The 15882-nt window shown below is 58.6% G+C and overlaps 1 protein-coding gene across 1 annotated transcript in view; it reads right to left on the reverse strand.

Moving 5' to 3' along the window:
• The window catches only part of CACNA1B (calcium voltage-gated channel subunit alpha1 B), a 128364-nt gene that overhangs the window by 58579 nt on the left and 53903 nt on the right, over positions 1 to 15882 (reverse strand). Inside the window, exons 19-20 of the mRNA XM_053667845.1 lie at positions 11589 to 12353; positions 10681 to 10898 (exon numbers count right to left, since the gene is read on the reverse strand). Coding sequence (XP_053523820.1) covers positions 10681 to 10898; positions 11589 to 12353 — 983 coding nt within the window. The remainder of the gene's footprint in view (positions 1 to 10680; positions 10899 to 11588; positions 12354 to 15882) is intronic.

Raw genomic sequence — 15882 nt, forward strand, 5'->3', positions numbered from 1 at the left:
TGTAACCCGGGCTTGGGCCCTGACTGGGAATCGAACTGGCGACTCTTTGGTTCGCAGCCCGTGCTCAGTCCCCCGAGCTACACCAGCCAGGACCCCACCGATTTATTTTTAACAAAAGTGCCAATTCGCTGGGAAAAGGAGAGCCTTTCCCACACACAGTAACCAAACACAGAGACGTGGGGGCTGGGGGGCAGGGTCTCAGCCCGTTCCTCACGCTGTGCACAGAGATTCTCTCCGACGTCAGCTTCTGGAAGGTGAAGCAGCAGGGCCCCCCCCTGCATCCCACGCAGCACCAAAATCCCGGGCACCACCCACAAGGCAGACGTCAGCGGTGGAGGGAGGGCGGCAGACTGGCCGGGGGCCCTGGGGCCTGAGCAGTCCCAGGGGGACGTCCCCTTTCCCAGGTTTTCTTTTAGCCTCACGTGTTCTTGGTGCTGGAGAAGCTGCCAGCCCAGAAATTCCCAAAGGCACAGATGTTTTTCAAGTCCCAACAAAAGCCAGTGTCCCCAACCAACCGCAGGGCACAGAGAGATGCATGGTGGGCAGCGGCCGCCCTGCCGCAGCCCAACACGCAGACACCGAGTCAGGGGGCTGAGGTCACGCCCCACAGCCTGTAATGATGAGGTGCCCGCCAGGGTGGTTCCGCAGAGAGCCCAGTGGGGTCCTCTCACCCCTCCCTCTGGTAAGAAGACTCCCAACCCCGGCAACGCCAGGAGAGGCCACATGGGGACATGGACTCCCACCACCGCCCAGGAGTGACGAGGCAGCCGGCCCTTTGAAGGAAGGAGAGAACCCCGTGGAAAGCCAGGATCTTTACTCACAACCCAGAAAAAACGACGTCGACCCAGGCCATGTCACCAAAGGCCACACGGGGCGCAGAAAGGGCACTCCCAGTCTCTCAGACAGGGCAGGTCCAGCGAGGAGAGGGGACTCCCACCCGGGACGAGGCATCCTCTCCTGCCGGGTGTCAATGGAGGCCAAGTGAGAAACCTGACCTTCAGCCCGTCCCTCAGTGAGACAGCGCCCTCCCCGCCCCCGCTGGAGAAGTGTCTCAGCAGACCGGTGAGGACAGAAATGAGGCCCTCAGGCTAATGCCCCAGCACCACCATGCCTGGGCCTCAGCAAAAGTCACTTGTCACACCCAGAGCCGGGGAAGCGTCCACTCAATGAGAAAAAGCGACTGATGGACAGCAAACGGTGCGGGCGTCAGAGATGTCCGAAGGTAACTCAGTGCGCCCGTCACAAAAATACTCAGGCTACTAACACGCATCTGAAATGAATGGAAACACAACCTCAGCAAAGAAACAGAAGGTATAAAGAAGAACCAAACAGAAATTTGATAACTGAAAAATACAATAAATAACTGAAAGTAAAACTCAAAAGATGGGCCTCACGGTGGCCTGGGGCCAACGGGGACCCGTGACCCGGCAGACGGACAATGGAAGCCACCCGGTCCGAACAACAGAGAAAACGGCCACGAAGCCGCGGAGGCCTCTGCGACCGTCACGGCAGGGCTACAGGTCAACGGTCCTGAAAGGAAAGGAGAAAGCGGCCGAGCCAAAGACGCAGTCAAAGACATAATGGATGAAAAGATTCCAAATGTGGCAAAAAGACGTAAACCTACAAATTCAAGACTCTGAGCAAACCCCGAACAGGAAAAGCCTGAAGAAACGCATGTCGACATACATCATCACCAAACTTCCGAAATATAAGGACAAAGAGACAAATCCGAAAGCGGCAAGAGAGAGAAACAGCTTACCTACGGGCAGAAAACAACGCGAATGACCGTGGATTTCTCATCAGAAACCGTGCAGGTCAGAGGAAGAGGCCCACGTTTGTTCAAGGGCTGAAAGAAAAAGAGCTGTCAGCCCGGCGCTCCGCACGGCGCGCACCCCTCGGGACGGGGCCGAGACCCGAGGCTCTGCAGCCTGCGGGCCTGCGGCAAGAGAAGGACCCCGGCAGGTCCTCGAAAGGGAACACAAATTACGAACGAAGAAGTGCTGGAGTTTCAGGAATCGACAGAGTAACGGTGTGAGTAAATACGATGCACTTTCTTCTCCTCTCCGGTTCTCTAAATTCCCAGGTCGAGGCAACAGTCACGACACACAGACGTGGGTCGGACACTTGCAGAGGGAAGGTGTGAGACAGTCACACACAAGGAGGAAGAAGAGAGGCAACATCCTCACGCTTCGTTCGAACCGGTCAGATGGTAACTGGCATGTTGGATCGGTGCCTGCGCAACGTAATGACGACAGAGGGGTGCACTCAAAACACTGCAGTTAAATCAAAACGAATTCTAACGTGTACACACGTAACCCAAGGAAGGCAGGAAGCAGAAGCCACAGAAATGAAAAAATAAAAATAGAAAGAACAGAACAAAACCAAAAAGAAGCCCTAAGCCATAACACGTGGAATTACCTTATTTCTCAGACTATAAGATGCAGATTTCTCCTGCTCCAAATGTGGGAGGAGTGACAGCGGTTAATGCTGCTGTTGAGTTCTGTCTACATTCACACGGGTGAAATATTATGTTATTTATGTTATTAAATATTTTATCACACTTTTTGCTTCAAAATATTTTTCTCTATTTTCTCCTACAACCGAGGTGTGTCTTATGGTCTGAAAAATAAAGCACATAAATACAAATGTTCCAAACAGGCCAAACAAAAGACGGAATGGACAGAATGGATAAAAACACGACCCAACTACGTACTACCTACAGGAAACTAACTTAAAATATGACCACGTAGCTACTTGGAAAGCAGAAAGGTGAAAAAAATAAACATAAAAACATCGATTAAAATAAAACAAGAGTGGCGAACACACGTGTGAGGTGAAGAGGACACGGAGCAAAGCACACGGTCAGACGCAGACACAGACACGGCACACGGTGGCCGCAGGGCCGCACAAGCAAGAAGACACCACTCCGCGTGTGCGCGGGCCCCAGGCAGAGCTGCACAGGGCGGGAGACACACACGCACACGTAGCAGGGAGAGGGGAGAACCCAGGTTTGCAGCGGGACCCGGGGCACCCCCTCCTCCACAGTGATGGACGCCGACAGAACTCAGCCACACCATCCCCCCCACGGGTCTGGCTCTCCACCCCCACAGGGCGCGGACTGAGACACGCCGAGGGACATCGCTCAACCCCCTGCAGGTGTCAGAGACCTGTCCTGCCGAGTGAGCTCGTTGACCTCGGGGCAGTCACACTGTAAGTCGGTGACAGAAAAACAACCAGAAACAGAGCTCCAAACACTCGGAAACTCGACAGCACACTTCTATGTCATCAGTGTATTAGACAGGAAGTCCTAATGGAAAAAACTGCTTTAAATTTTTATTTATTTATTTCCAGAGAGAGGGGAAAGGAAGGAGAAAGAGAAAGAGCAACATCCATGTGTGGTTGCCTCTCATGCGCCCCCTACTGGGGACCTGGCCTGCAACCGAGGCACGTGCCCTGACTGGGAATCAAACTGGTGACCCTTTGGTTCTCAGGCTACACACAATCCACTGAGCCACACCAGCCAGGGCTTAATGAAAATTTTTAGTGGGAATAAACAAAGACGAAACTACAACATGTGAAAGTCCGGGGGCGCAAGTGAAGCGGTGCTGGGAGAGAACTCGCAGCACTCAGTGCCGCGGGAGTGGGGAGACGAGTCAGTGATGTGCGCTTCCGTCCCAGGGAACTACAAAAGAGCAGAACCAACCCAAAGCAAACAGAAAGGAGAAAAATGAAACAGCAGAAATCAAATGCGATGGGAAACATAAAAACAAGAAAAAATCAGTGAAAAGACCCACGAGACTCACTAACTTCTAGCAAGACTGACAAGGAAGAAAGAGAGAAGTCGGGGGTGAGAGGCTGCTGCTAGCCAAGACGGGGAAGGAACAAGGTGCGGCCGTCGACGGCGCGGGTTCCAAAGATCAGTGTTTCACCAGCAATTCCAGCAAACGTTTAAAGGAGAATTAACACCAACGCTACACAATCTCTTTCAAAAAAACAGGAGAAGAAAGCCTTTCCACTTCATTTTATGGATTCAATATTCCCATACCAAAAGCAGGTAGCCGCACGGAAAAGAAAACCACAGAGCAATATCCCTCCTGGCCTCACAGCAAAGTCCTCAGCAAAACGTCAGTGAACAGAATCCAGGAAAACGTGAAAGTGGTCGTGTACGATGACTGGAAGCATCTATCCCGGGGAGGCAAGGCCGGCTGAGCACGGAAAACCAACCTGTGCACCCCCACGCGGGGCGGGCAGAGCAGGCTGGCCGCTGGCCATGTGGAAGAGGACACAGTGACTCGTGAGCAGTAGCACCAGGGCTGGCCCTGCGTTTCTGGACTCACAACCGCGGCCCCGCGCCTGCCCGGCGCGGCCCTGTCTCCCGGAGGAGAAAGCCCGGCGGCTGCAGGACGCCTTTGGACCGAAGGCAATGCCCACTCGACACACAAACTCTCAGAAGAAAAGAAAAATGGGAATCTGATGACACACGTCTGCAGAAGAAACCAAAAATGCCCCGACTAAGACGCCACTTCGGGAGCAGCCAGGCCGACCGTCAGTTCTCCGGGCACCACGTCCTCGCACTGGAGGCCGCCCCGGGGCGGGAGGGAGGACGGGGACCAGAGGGCCTGCCTGCCGCTGGGAAAGGCACCGTCGGTCGGCTCCTGGCAGGCGGCCCCCTCCGCAGAGCCCAGGGAGCCCCCACGCACCGACAGGGAACACAACCCAGATCGCCTGGTTTCCTTAAACTGGATGAGAATGAAGGCTCCAGAGGTCAGACTATATAGGATGCAATTAATTAGCGATCAGAGGGAAATCCGTGTCGTTACATAATCATACAATAAAAATTCAAGAATAAAGCAAGCCGAGTCTCCAACTCAAGAAGCTAGAAAACGAAGTAAAACAATAAAAAGGCAGTTGGGGAATATGAGGATAAAGTTGGAAAGTCATGAGTTAAAAAACAAAAGCATAACAGAACTAACAAATAAATTAAAATGCTGGTTCTTTTTATACCACTCCACAAAATATAAAACTGGTAACTAATTTAGTCAAGAAAAAGGGAAGAACACAGATTATAAAGAATAAAAAAATGACAAAGGGGGAAAAAAACACTGAACCAGAGAAAATGTTTTCAAATTAGCCACTTCTTTGCATAATTCTTCAATAACTGGTGCTGGCGGAACTGGAGAGGTATGTGTCCCCAAAGTAAATTTAACTACATTCTTACACCGCATACAAAAATAAACTCAAAATGGGTTACAGACTTAAATGTTGGACCCAAAACCATAAAACTCCCTGAAAAAACATACGCAGTAAACTCCCTAAACTTGTTCCTGGAAATATTTTTTGGATGTGTCTGTTTGAGCAAGAGAACAAAAGAAAAGATAAACAAATAGAACCACCAGACCAACAGCCGCGGCACAGCCACGGAAACCATCAACAACACGGAGAAACAGCCACTGCATGGGAGAGGGGTTACCCTCCCGTTACAGGAGGTTATTTCTCCTACACCGCGTCACTCAACAGTGACGAATCCTACAAAGGGTGAATGTTCAGCATTTAGTAAAAACGCATACACCTCAGCACCAAAAAACCCCAACTCATTACCAGATGGGCAGAGGAGCTGACTGGACACTACTCCAGAGAGGACACCAGGTGGCCCACAGACACGAAAAACGCCCCCTGTCACTGCTCGTCAGAGAGACGCGCACGGACACCAGAGCGGGACACCCGCACACCCCTGCCAGGACGGCTCTCGACAGTGAGTCAATGAACAGCGAGTGCTGGCCAGGACGCGGTGCCAAGGGACCCCCGTGCACGGGTGGGTGGGCCGCCCGCTGCAGCCACGGTGGGAAACAGCTCGGAGTCTCGTTTACACACGGAATCTACAAAAAACGAAGACGCTGAGGAAACAAAACAAAGTAAAAACAGACCCACAGATGCAGAGAACAGCCTGAGGGCTGCAGAAGGACAGGGGCGGGGGTGGGATTTAAAAAGGAAATGAATAAAACAGTTTTAATAGGTGGTAAAATTCTTTTGAGAGATTTTAAAGTCTGCGTTCTATAAGGAAGTTAAGCAAAAGAGAATTTAAGAACAAGAAAGTAAAAACTTCTTAAAAAGTTAAGCCACTTCTTTGTATGACTGGCCAAGTCAGATGCCGCATTTCTAAGTGTAACTTACCAAACTGATCTCAGGAGATAGGACAGTTTAAACAGAGTACCATCCATACAGAAACAGCGAAACTCCCGAAGAACTGCTCTGCCCCCAAAACAGACCCACAGGACTGCACCAGGAAATCCTGCCCAGTCTGGGAAGAGCAGGGAGCGTGATGCCAAGGGCCGGGCCCCAGGACGGGAAGCCAGGAAACGCTCTCGGCTGCTCTCTCTGGGCGGGCGGGCCTGCGACCTTCCCCGGGGACGTCCCCGCAGAGCACGTTCATAACTCGCACCACACACTCGGCCGAGAACACAGGCGTCTCGCATCCGTGCTGCGGGGGCTTCACCCAGTCGGCCACTCTCAGAGCCCTGTGCGGGTGCTTTTGAGCAGCGTGGGCGGCGTCCACAGGGAGGCGTCCGAGGAAGTTGCCCGGCAGCAGCTGTGCTGGCCCCAGAGACCCGGAGATGCTGCCCGAAGCATCCGTGTTCTAACGGGCAGTTTTTAGTTTTCAGCGTTTAACTGCACTTCAGTTGTACTTTAAGAAATTGGTTGGGGACACAACCCACTGTGATGCACTGTGACTTTACAGGATGTCACTAGGGTCCCCACTCAGCAGTGGGGATGAGACGCGAACACCACGTCAGGTCGTCTGTGAGGTCTGTGAGGCTCAGCGAGAGTCGAGATGCGTGACACCAACGTCCTAACCTGTGGCGCTTCAACGGAACCCAAGAGGGGCACAGAGTCCGTCCCACTTTCAAGCATCAGCCCAAATATCCTACATAAAACATTTATTGTAAGAAAATTCATGATCATAAACCCCCACATTTCTGGGTGATCTCTATCGATGATGAAGGCCATCAGAAAATTCAACCTTAGTTCCAGATAAACACATTTACTAAAAGGGCACTAACAGGCAGTGTCTCATGACTTCATCACGCTGACACACACCCCCCAGCCCCAAACCAGCACCTGGCTGGGTGCCGGCACGAACGAGGCCGGCTGCCCACCAGCTCCACTCCGAGGCTGCTCTGGCCACTGCAGTCCGGCAAAGGACAAAGCAAAGCAAAACAAAAATGAGAGAGGTATACGTCTTGGAGTGAAATGGTTAGAACTATACTTGTAGACATTTTAATAACACACTAACCAGAAAAAACACAAGAGAATCAATGCTCAACCAAATCGCAATTTGAGGACTGAGAAGAGCAACAGGCTATGGAATTGACTCCTGAGAGTCAGGGGCCTGGGCGCCGGCTTCCCACAGGAGCAGGGACCAGCCCGGCCACACGGAGGAAGTGTTAGCAGCCACTCGTCGGCAACGATGTGGACCGGTATCCAAAACACACAAACAAACCTTAAAACTCAACAACTGGAAAACAAACCAATTAAAAAGTGGGCAAAAATGTTGATTCCCGGAGCACAGTAAAATTAAACTATGAATCAATAATAGAAAGGTAACTGAAAAATCCCCAACTATGCAGAGATTAAATAACACACTTCTTCTCAATAACACATGAATCAAACAAATCCTAAGAGAAATTGTAAAATATTTTCGACTAAATAAAAGTGAAGTCAAATTTTTGTTAATGAAGTAAAGCAAAACTTAGAGGGAAATGTACAGATTTAAAAAAATATTTTACTTATTTATTTTTAGAGAGAGGAAGAGAGGGAGAGAAACATCAATCGGCTGCTTCTCGAGCGCCCCCAACCGGGGACACGGCCTGCAACTAGGCACATGCTGGACCCAGGGCATGGAACCGCCAGCCTCGGGTTTGCAGGCGGGCCACTGAGCCACAGCAGCCGGGGGAACACACAGCTGTGAATGCACGCTGGAAGAAAAGAAAGATCGAAAATCAATCATCTAAGCCTCCACCTTAGGAAACCAGGAGAAGAAAAGCAAATTAAATCCCAAGTAACCTAAAAAAAAAAGAATTAGAGCATAAATCACTAAAATGTAAGACGGGAATCAACAGAAAATGCTGGACGACCAAAAGCTGGTTCTCTGAGAAGGTCAAACTGAGGAGCCTCCAGTCAGACCAACCAGGGAAGGGAAAGAACACTCGAAACACCTACGTCGGCGGAGAACCAGCAGCAGCCACAAAGCCCCCTAAACCCACCGGGGGCCTCGGCTTCAGGGCCCGGCAAAGAACAGGCGGAATCTGAAGCTCGGAGCAAGACCACTTGTATCAGCCCCCAGAAGTGGAACGGGTGGGAACAAATCCAACAAAACGTGGACGAGTTCTCCGTGAGCAAAACGGCGACACTCCAATGATGAAGCAGAGACCTGAACAGACGCGGGGACAGTCTGCGCCCACGGGCAGCGGGACCCCCGTGGTCAGGTGTCAGTTCTCCCCGGCGTGACCCACGGACGCAGCACGGTCCCGGCGCAGCCCCGACCAGGCACCGATGAACTGGCCCTGAAGTGCTTGGGGAGGCAAGAGACTCAGGAGAGCGGCGAGTCCACACTGAAGGAGGACAGGCTGGAGCAGCAGCGATCGCTGCCGGATGCCGAGACCGACTGCAAAGTCACAGTCATCGGATGATGCAGAGTCAGCGGAAGGACCCACGGACAGAGTGACGAACGAGACAGCGGCCCGGACACAGACCCACGGCTGCGGCCAACGGACCAGTGACACAAGGAGCAAAGGCCACACGGGGGATGAGGACGGTCTCTTCAACAAACGGCACTGGAGCAAGTGGACACCGCGTGCACCACCACGAACCTTGACACGACTCTACACTCCTCACAGACGTGCGGCCAAGACGGCCCCCACGCCTCGGCGTGAAATGGAACCGGAGGAGGTGGCGTGGGCGCTGACACGGGCGGCCCCGGAGCGCAGCCCCCTCTAGGCGGAGCGCCACAGGGGCAGCGGGGGTGGGGGGGGAGTGACAAGCTACCCGGCGGTGTTCGGTTAGCAATGTTCATCTTGTATTAGACCCAGGGGGGCTAATCACCTGCAAAAGGCAAAACTAGGACTAGTAGAATGAGAAGACAAGCCACAGGCTGGGAGGGAATATTTGCAAAAGGCATATTTGATAAGACCGTCACGCAACATGCACAAAGAATCTTAAAAATACAAATGAAAACAAACAACCTGATTAAAAAATGGGCCAGAAACCTGCAGATACCCACCAACGACGGTACACGGGCAGCAGCACGCACGCCCAGCTCTGGGCTCCACGGCGCACCTGCCCGAAGGGCCGGGATGCGCCTGCTCACACCCCACCTGCCACGGCGCCCGCGGTGCTGATGGGAATGCAGAACGTGCAGCCGGTCGGGCGGCTTCTTACAAAATCACACCCAGAGATCGCTCGCCTTGGTACCCACCCAAGGGAGTGGAAAACTATGTCCACACAAAATCTGCACACGCGTTACAGCAGCCTTAGTCACAACTGCCGAAATTCGGAAGCAACCAAATTGCTCTCCAGCAGGTACATGGAAAAACAGCGTGGCCCCTCCAGAGAGTGGGGTGTTATTGGGCTCGGCAGAGAAATGAGCCAGCGGACGCAGAGGGACTGGCAGGCACGTGACTCAACGAGCGGAGCCCCACTGACAAGGCCACACACTGTGTGCATCCAGGCCTATGACACTCTGGGAAAAAAGAAAACCATGGAGGCAAAAAGACCAGCGGTTGCTAAGGGCTGGGTGGTTGCCTGGGAGGAAAAGCAGGTGGGGCGCTGGGCTGGTCCTCAAGCTAATCCAGAGTCAGGGTCAGGGTCAGGGTCAGGAGTGGGGGCTGGCTCCTGGGAGTCTGGGGAGACAGTCACTAGCACCCACAGAGGCGAAACAGCCAGGAAGGAGGAGGGCGAGGCAAAGTGGCCACAGCCGGCCAGCTTCCCTTGTTACCCCTGGGGTAGCACGTGGGTCCACAGGCCCAGGTAGCTGCACCTGAGCCAGGGGAGCAGGCGCAGGCCCGTGTCTGTGCGTGGGCTGCTCCGGCATCCGTGTCCGCTCTGCCCGTGCCCCTCGGAACGTGTTCTGTTGCGTCAGGGCCCACACAGCAGCCGTGCACAGTGCGAGAGGCCTGGGTTGGCAGGCCTCCCCCACGTGCTGGGGGCCCACACGCAGCCAGTGTCGGCTGCTCCGTGATGACCTCGTGCCCACGAGTGACCAAGGGGAGGAAGGCGAAGGCTCGGGTGGGACCGCAGGGCACTGGGCGGGACGGAAGGCCACCCCCAGGACCTCCTCCTCTGCACCCACGGGTGTCGCCCAGTCAAGTCAGTGGACGTGGTCCTCAGCAGCTCTCGTGCAGTCGTGACCACGCCGTGACCTGTCCTCCTGATGAGACTGTAACCCCACGGGGCAGCCCTAGGCCCCCTCCCTCCTACTGTGTCCCCAGCACCTGGCTGGGGACTTGCAGATGGTTTTGGAAGGCAGGAAAGCAGACAGGGAAGCCCTGGGCACAGGGAAGAAAGCGAAGGGGCATCGAGGCACCGGTGCGGACAGCACCTGACGCTCCCTCCGGCGGGGTGAGGACGATGCCCAGAGGCAGGCAGGACAGGAGAAGCGATGCTTGGGTTCGGGGAGATACTCACTGGGAGTGACGGCAGTCTCGCCCGTGGGGCCGGCCAGAGTTCCTGGGGGGTGTGGGGGGTCCCCTGGGTCTGGGGGCCGACCGCCCATCCGAGTGACGTTCTGCTGGTTGTCTGCGTCCTCCGGCTGCTCCTCCACCCTCTGCACACAGGTGCTGGGCAGCGCCCGCACAGGGGCCGCGCCCTCGACCCCAGGGCCCTCCAGGTCGCACTGCGGCTCCCTGCAACCAACAGTGAGCGTCGGGGCTGAGGCAGCCCTGCCCCACCCTCCCACCGGGTCCACCAAACCCAGCTCCCGAAACCCCTATCCAGATGCAGTAAGCTCCCCACCACCTCCTTGCTACACCAGACTTCCACAGGGCTCTTCACCCCTCTGCACATTTGCGTGGTTTTAGGTCTAAAAAACCCTAAACCCATGTGGGGATGGGGTCAACTCGGCTGTCCCGCCCTGACACGAGGCCAGGCGCGCTGGCATCACGAGGCAGTGTGTGTGAAACAGAGCTGTCTGCAGGAGAAACTCGGAAGAGACTCTGTCCCAGGTCAGCCTGCCGGTGGCCAGGACAGAGCTCTGCACACGTCGGTGCGGCGGCCGCACTGACCCTGCGCAGGGGCTCTGGCTGGCGGCTGGCTCCGGATGCTGTGTGGCCAGCAGGCGAGCGTGGGGGCCGCTGACCTGAGCTCGGGAATCCGCAACCCCGGCCTGGCCCCGCCCCCGCCCCAGCGCAGGCCCGCCCACTCCGGCGCCGGGTCTTTCCCAAGCCTGCCCCACAACCTCCCAGGGAGCCCCGCTTTCTCCTGGAGCCCTAACGTGAGGGAGCGGTTCGGGCGCTCCCAGTCCCGTCACTCGGCAGGTGGGCTCCACCCGGAGGGGCGGAGACAGCGCGGTGGGAGGGTGGCGAGCGCTCACTCACTGGGGCTGCGGGGTCCGAAGCTCCCTCTCCTGGTCCCGGTCGTCGGTCTCGCCCTCCTTCTCCGGGGCCTCCTTCTCCCCATCCTCCTGCACGGGCGGTGCCCTATGCCGAGCCCGGTGCCGCCGCGCCGGCTCCTCCCCGCTCTCTGCCTCCCGGGGCCCTGCGCGGGGGCCACCGCGGTGCCGTGCTCGCCGCTCCCTGCCCGTGTCGGGCGCGTGCCGGTGTGCGCGGTGGCGCCGGGGCTCTCGCTCGGCCGCCTCCTCGGGGGAGCCACGCCGGTGGTGGCGCCGGCCGCCCTCAGGTCCCGCTCCGCGGCCGCGCTCACTCCGGACCTCCCGGGTTCCCGCGGCCTCCTTGCTGCGGCTCCGGTGCGCTCGTGCCCGCTCCTCCCGGGCCGTGGGCTCCCCGCCCTCCGTCTTTGGGGCATCAGCCCGGTCCTGCTCCGTCGCCGTGGCAGGGGCGGCCTTGTCCTTGTCGCGGTGCCGGTGGTGCCTGCGTGGCGGGTCCGCACCATCCATGGCCTCGGTGCCCTCGGGCCGGGCCTTGCCCCCAGCCGATCCCCGCGAGCCAGGCTCCACCACGAGGGGCCGGTCCAGGTGCGTCTTCATGTCAGGCCGCAGGTGGCGAGAGGTGGCAAAGCGCAGCCGCTCCTCGGGGTCCAGCTCGCTGTACAGCGCCTCGCAACTGGCCCGCAGGTTCTGCAGCCGCAGCTGGCTGGCCCGCTGCTCCCACACTGAGCGCGCCTTGGCCGAGTTCTGCTGCCGGCTGGGGGGAGATGAGATGTGAGCACCCCCTGCACACCCCCAGGTCTCTGCCTCGCAGGGGAAGCCACAAATGACATTCAGCGATGGAGGGGAGGTGGCGGAGTGGACACAGGGAGCAGATGGGCAGAGCGGCACGGGAGCCCTCAAGACCCAGGCAATGGATGCAACAGGGCAGGTGGGCACCCAGGGTAACACATGGCCCAGTGGGGCCCACACGCTGCAGGTGCACCGGTGCGGGGCAGGATGCAAGGCCGCTCCTGGGCCCGGATGCTGGACTGAGGCCAAGAAGAACAGGGCAGTGGAGATGATGGGCACCAGCCCAAGGTGGCAGCCAGGCCCACCTGGCGGGACAGGTGGGCCGCTGACCAAGAAAGCCAGAATACGGGGTGGAGGGGCGTGCAGATGGGTAGGCCCGAGGGTCTGGCCTGAGGCCAGAGGCCAGGGGCCCTGCGACAGGACAGCAGAGCTGCCCAAGGCCGGAACTCTCCCCTGAACGCCCCAGAGGCAGCCACTGTCCAGAGGGACTGGGGACAGCAGACAGCACAACCCAGAGAGTGGGCACCTGGGTGCAGCCGCCCCCTTGGGAGCAGCCAGGGGGCCAGGACTAACCCTGGGTGGGGGCAGCCCCATCAGGGCAACTGCCGCCCAGCCCAGTGCCCGTCTGCCCGCGGGAGACAGACGCCCGAGGCGCCGACGCCCTGCTCTCGCCTGCTCCGTGGAGAACACCCTGCCCCCGCCCACAGGGAGAGCCAGAGCCGCCCGTGGAGTGGCCTGGGGTCCCGGCTCAGCCCTCACTGGACAGGCCGCCCCGGCCTCGACCCTGCCCACCCCTTCTCAGTGGGCTCTATACCCGGGGACACAGACCTGTGCTCTCTGGTTCTTTGCTGAGAAAACCCCAAAGTGGGAGACTCCAGGCCCCTTGGCCAAGCAGACCTCTGAGGTGGGATGGTCACCCTCCATCCCCAGAGGTCACCAGACCACAGTGGGGGAGGCACTGGCAGCCAGAGAACAAGGATGACGGTGATATCTGTGTCGTCTAGTGGCCCACACTGTGGCCTGGGCACTGGTGCCCACCTGCTCCGACCCCCACCACTACCTGGGGGTCGGGTGCTGCTCCCACTTCACAGGTGAGGGCACAGCCCAGAGAGCTCGACCCACAAGGGTCCCACTGCGAGTCGCTAACAGAGCTGGGACCAGACACTAGGGTCTAACCGCAACGGGCGGCCTTGGCCACAAACACACCTGGGCCACAGCCTGAGGGGTTCCCATGCAGCCCGGCCACCAGCTCGGGGTGGGGGGGCCCTGGCCCCATGGGTAGCTGCAGGGAGGTGCCCGCTAGTTTGGACCACGTGGAGGACAATGAGCCCTGCCCCTTGGAAGGCGAGCCCGGGCCCCTACGTGGGAAACACTCCGGGCAGAGTACACGGCACCTGTCCCTCACCTGGGGGCCCAACCGGGAGGCAGGGTGACATTCGGGGGACCTGTGTGCACCTCTCTGGTCGCCTGCTGACTCATACCCTTGCCTGCTGTCGCAGGCCCTGCTCCTGGGTCCCCCTGCAGGAAGCCCACCTCTTCTTTCTTTGGCTTCTACCTGGAGCCACAAGGGACCCACCCGCCCACCGTGGACACCAGACACAATGCAGAGCTGGTTTCAGGTGCCTTCCGAGTGCCGCCGACCCGTGCAAGTGATGGCAGCAGGCGGGGCGCACCCCGAGCAAAGGAGCCGCGAGGGTGTCACTGCCTCAGTGCCCTCTGTCACCCCAGACGGGCCCAGAGCCTGGGCCACTTGGTCGGCGCAGGAAGACTGGAGCCGCAGCCCTGAGGCCCAGCTCTGCCAGGACTGACGGGCCATAAAGAAAAGGGGATGCGGCTGCCGACAGGCGGTGCCCTCCGCCGGTGCGGCCGGTGCCCACGCTGGAACCAGCTCGAGGTCACAGAGCAGGGGACTGACTGGGCTGGACGGGAGGGCGCCATGGGGTTGGTGGGCCCCCGTCAGGAATTCTCCAGGGAGCAGGGTGCACTGCCTTCCGCCGGCCCCAGCCTGCGGCCTCTGGTCTCCGCGCCTCCCCGGGCCCCTGCCACCCACACCGTCCGCAGGCCCGTTCCCAGCGGAGCCGCCGCCTCCTCTCTGGACACACCCCGTCTGTACCTGGCCTCGTTCCCCGCCCCCCGGCGTCTGAATCGGCCGCCTGCCCCGGCACTGGCCTCTCTGCTCCGAGTGCGCACACAGCGTAGGGACGTGACCGCAAGGACCACCGCCCTCTGCCCTGCAGGCCAGTGTGGCCGCGGACTCCAGTCCAAGCAGAGTCCTCCCTGGAAAGGGCTCAGTGGGTTGGGCTTCATCCTGCAGAGCTAAGGGTTGCTGGTTGGATTCCTGGTCAGGACACAGGCCAGGGCGTGGGTCTGCTCCTTGGTAGGGGCACCAGGGAGAGGCCACCGATCAACGTTTCTATCCTCTTCCTCCTGCCCCCGCCCTGTCTCTGCAAAGCCTCCACAGAGAAAAGGTGCTGCAAGGGGCACGCAGAGGAGCCGCTCCCTCCAAGTCCTGCGCCCGCTGGCAGGCACAGCCGACCGGAGCGCCATGCCTGCCTCTGGGCCGTGACCCCACTTTGAGGTTTCTGGGCCGAAAGTCCACTCACCTGTGGCGGCTGAACACACACAGCAGCCCAGGTATGACGCCCTCCGTCCCCACCTCACTCCACCCGCCAGTCGCTCGCCCCAGATCCAGCTTCCTTCCCCGTGAGACATCAGGGCCCCAGCAGCCAGCAGCTCTGGGTGCCTGTGGGGGACCAAGCTCAGCTCGGCGCTGGCCGTGGGGACAGCAGGGGCCACCACCACCACCTCCACCACCAGGGCACCACCTCCATGCGGGTGGCCCAACCATACCCGGCTCCCGCCGGGACTTCCCTCCGCATGGCCTGACCTCACCCTGAGGAGGAGGCCTGGGGCCCAGCCTCCCGGGCCCACTCCGCCCCCCACGCCCGCCTGTGTTGCCCCGGGAGGGTTATCTGGGGTTCCCGGGGCTGTGCCTTGGGCCCTGCTGGTCTTGTGTAAGCCTCACGACCAGAAGCAGCTCCACTCTTGCTGGGACAAGGACTTCATGAGGGTCACAGACACGTCCTACCCCGAGGAAGGAAGGGACAAGGCAGGAGGAGCCCAGGGACGTCCCAGGGGCACCGAAGAACACACCGCATCACAGAGGCCAGGAGGGGACCCGAGACCCCAGAGTGACGGCGCACGGACAGACAGCAGATGAGAGGACAGAGACCAGGAGGGAGAGGAGGGGGCCACACTCGGAGTCTGATGCCTGCCAGCAGGACTCGGGGACGTCGGGAAGCGAGCCCGCCGTCCCTGCCAGGCCGCGGGAGGCTGGCCTGGAGCTGCCCTGAAGCGAATGACCGGAGGCAGAAGCAGAGTGAGGAGGGGGAGGTGTTTGCGTGTAGCTGCCATGAAGCCAGGGTGGGGACCGTAGCGACTCACGGTGAGTTCACGCTGGAGACAGAGGAGCTGCGAGATACAGTAGCTCGAGT

The sequence above is a fragment of the Artibeus jamaicensis genome, unplaced genomic scaffold (genome assembly GCF_021234435.1).
Source record: "Artibeus jamaicensis isolate MK-2021 breed Jamaican fruit bat unplaced genomic scaffold, CSHL_Jam_final contig_471, whole genome shotgun sequence".
Classification (NCBI taxonomy): domain Eukaryota; kingdom Metazoa; phylum Chordata; class Mammalia; order Chiroptera; family Phyllostomidae; genus Artibeus; species Artibeus jamaicensis.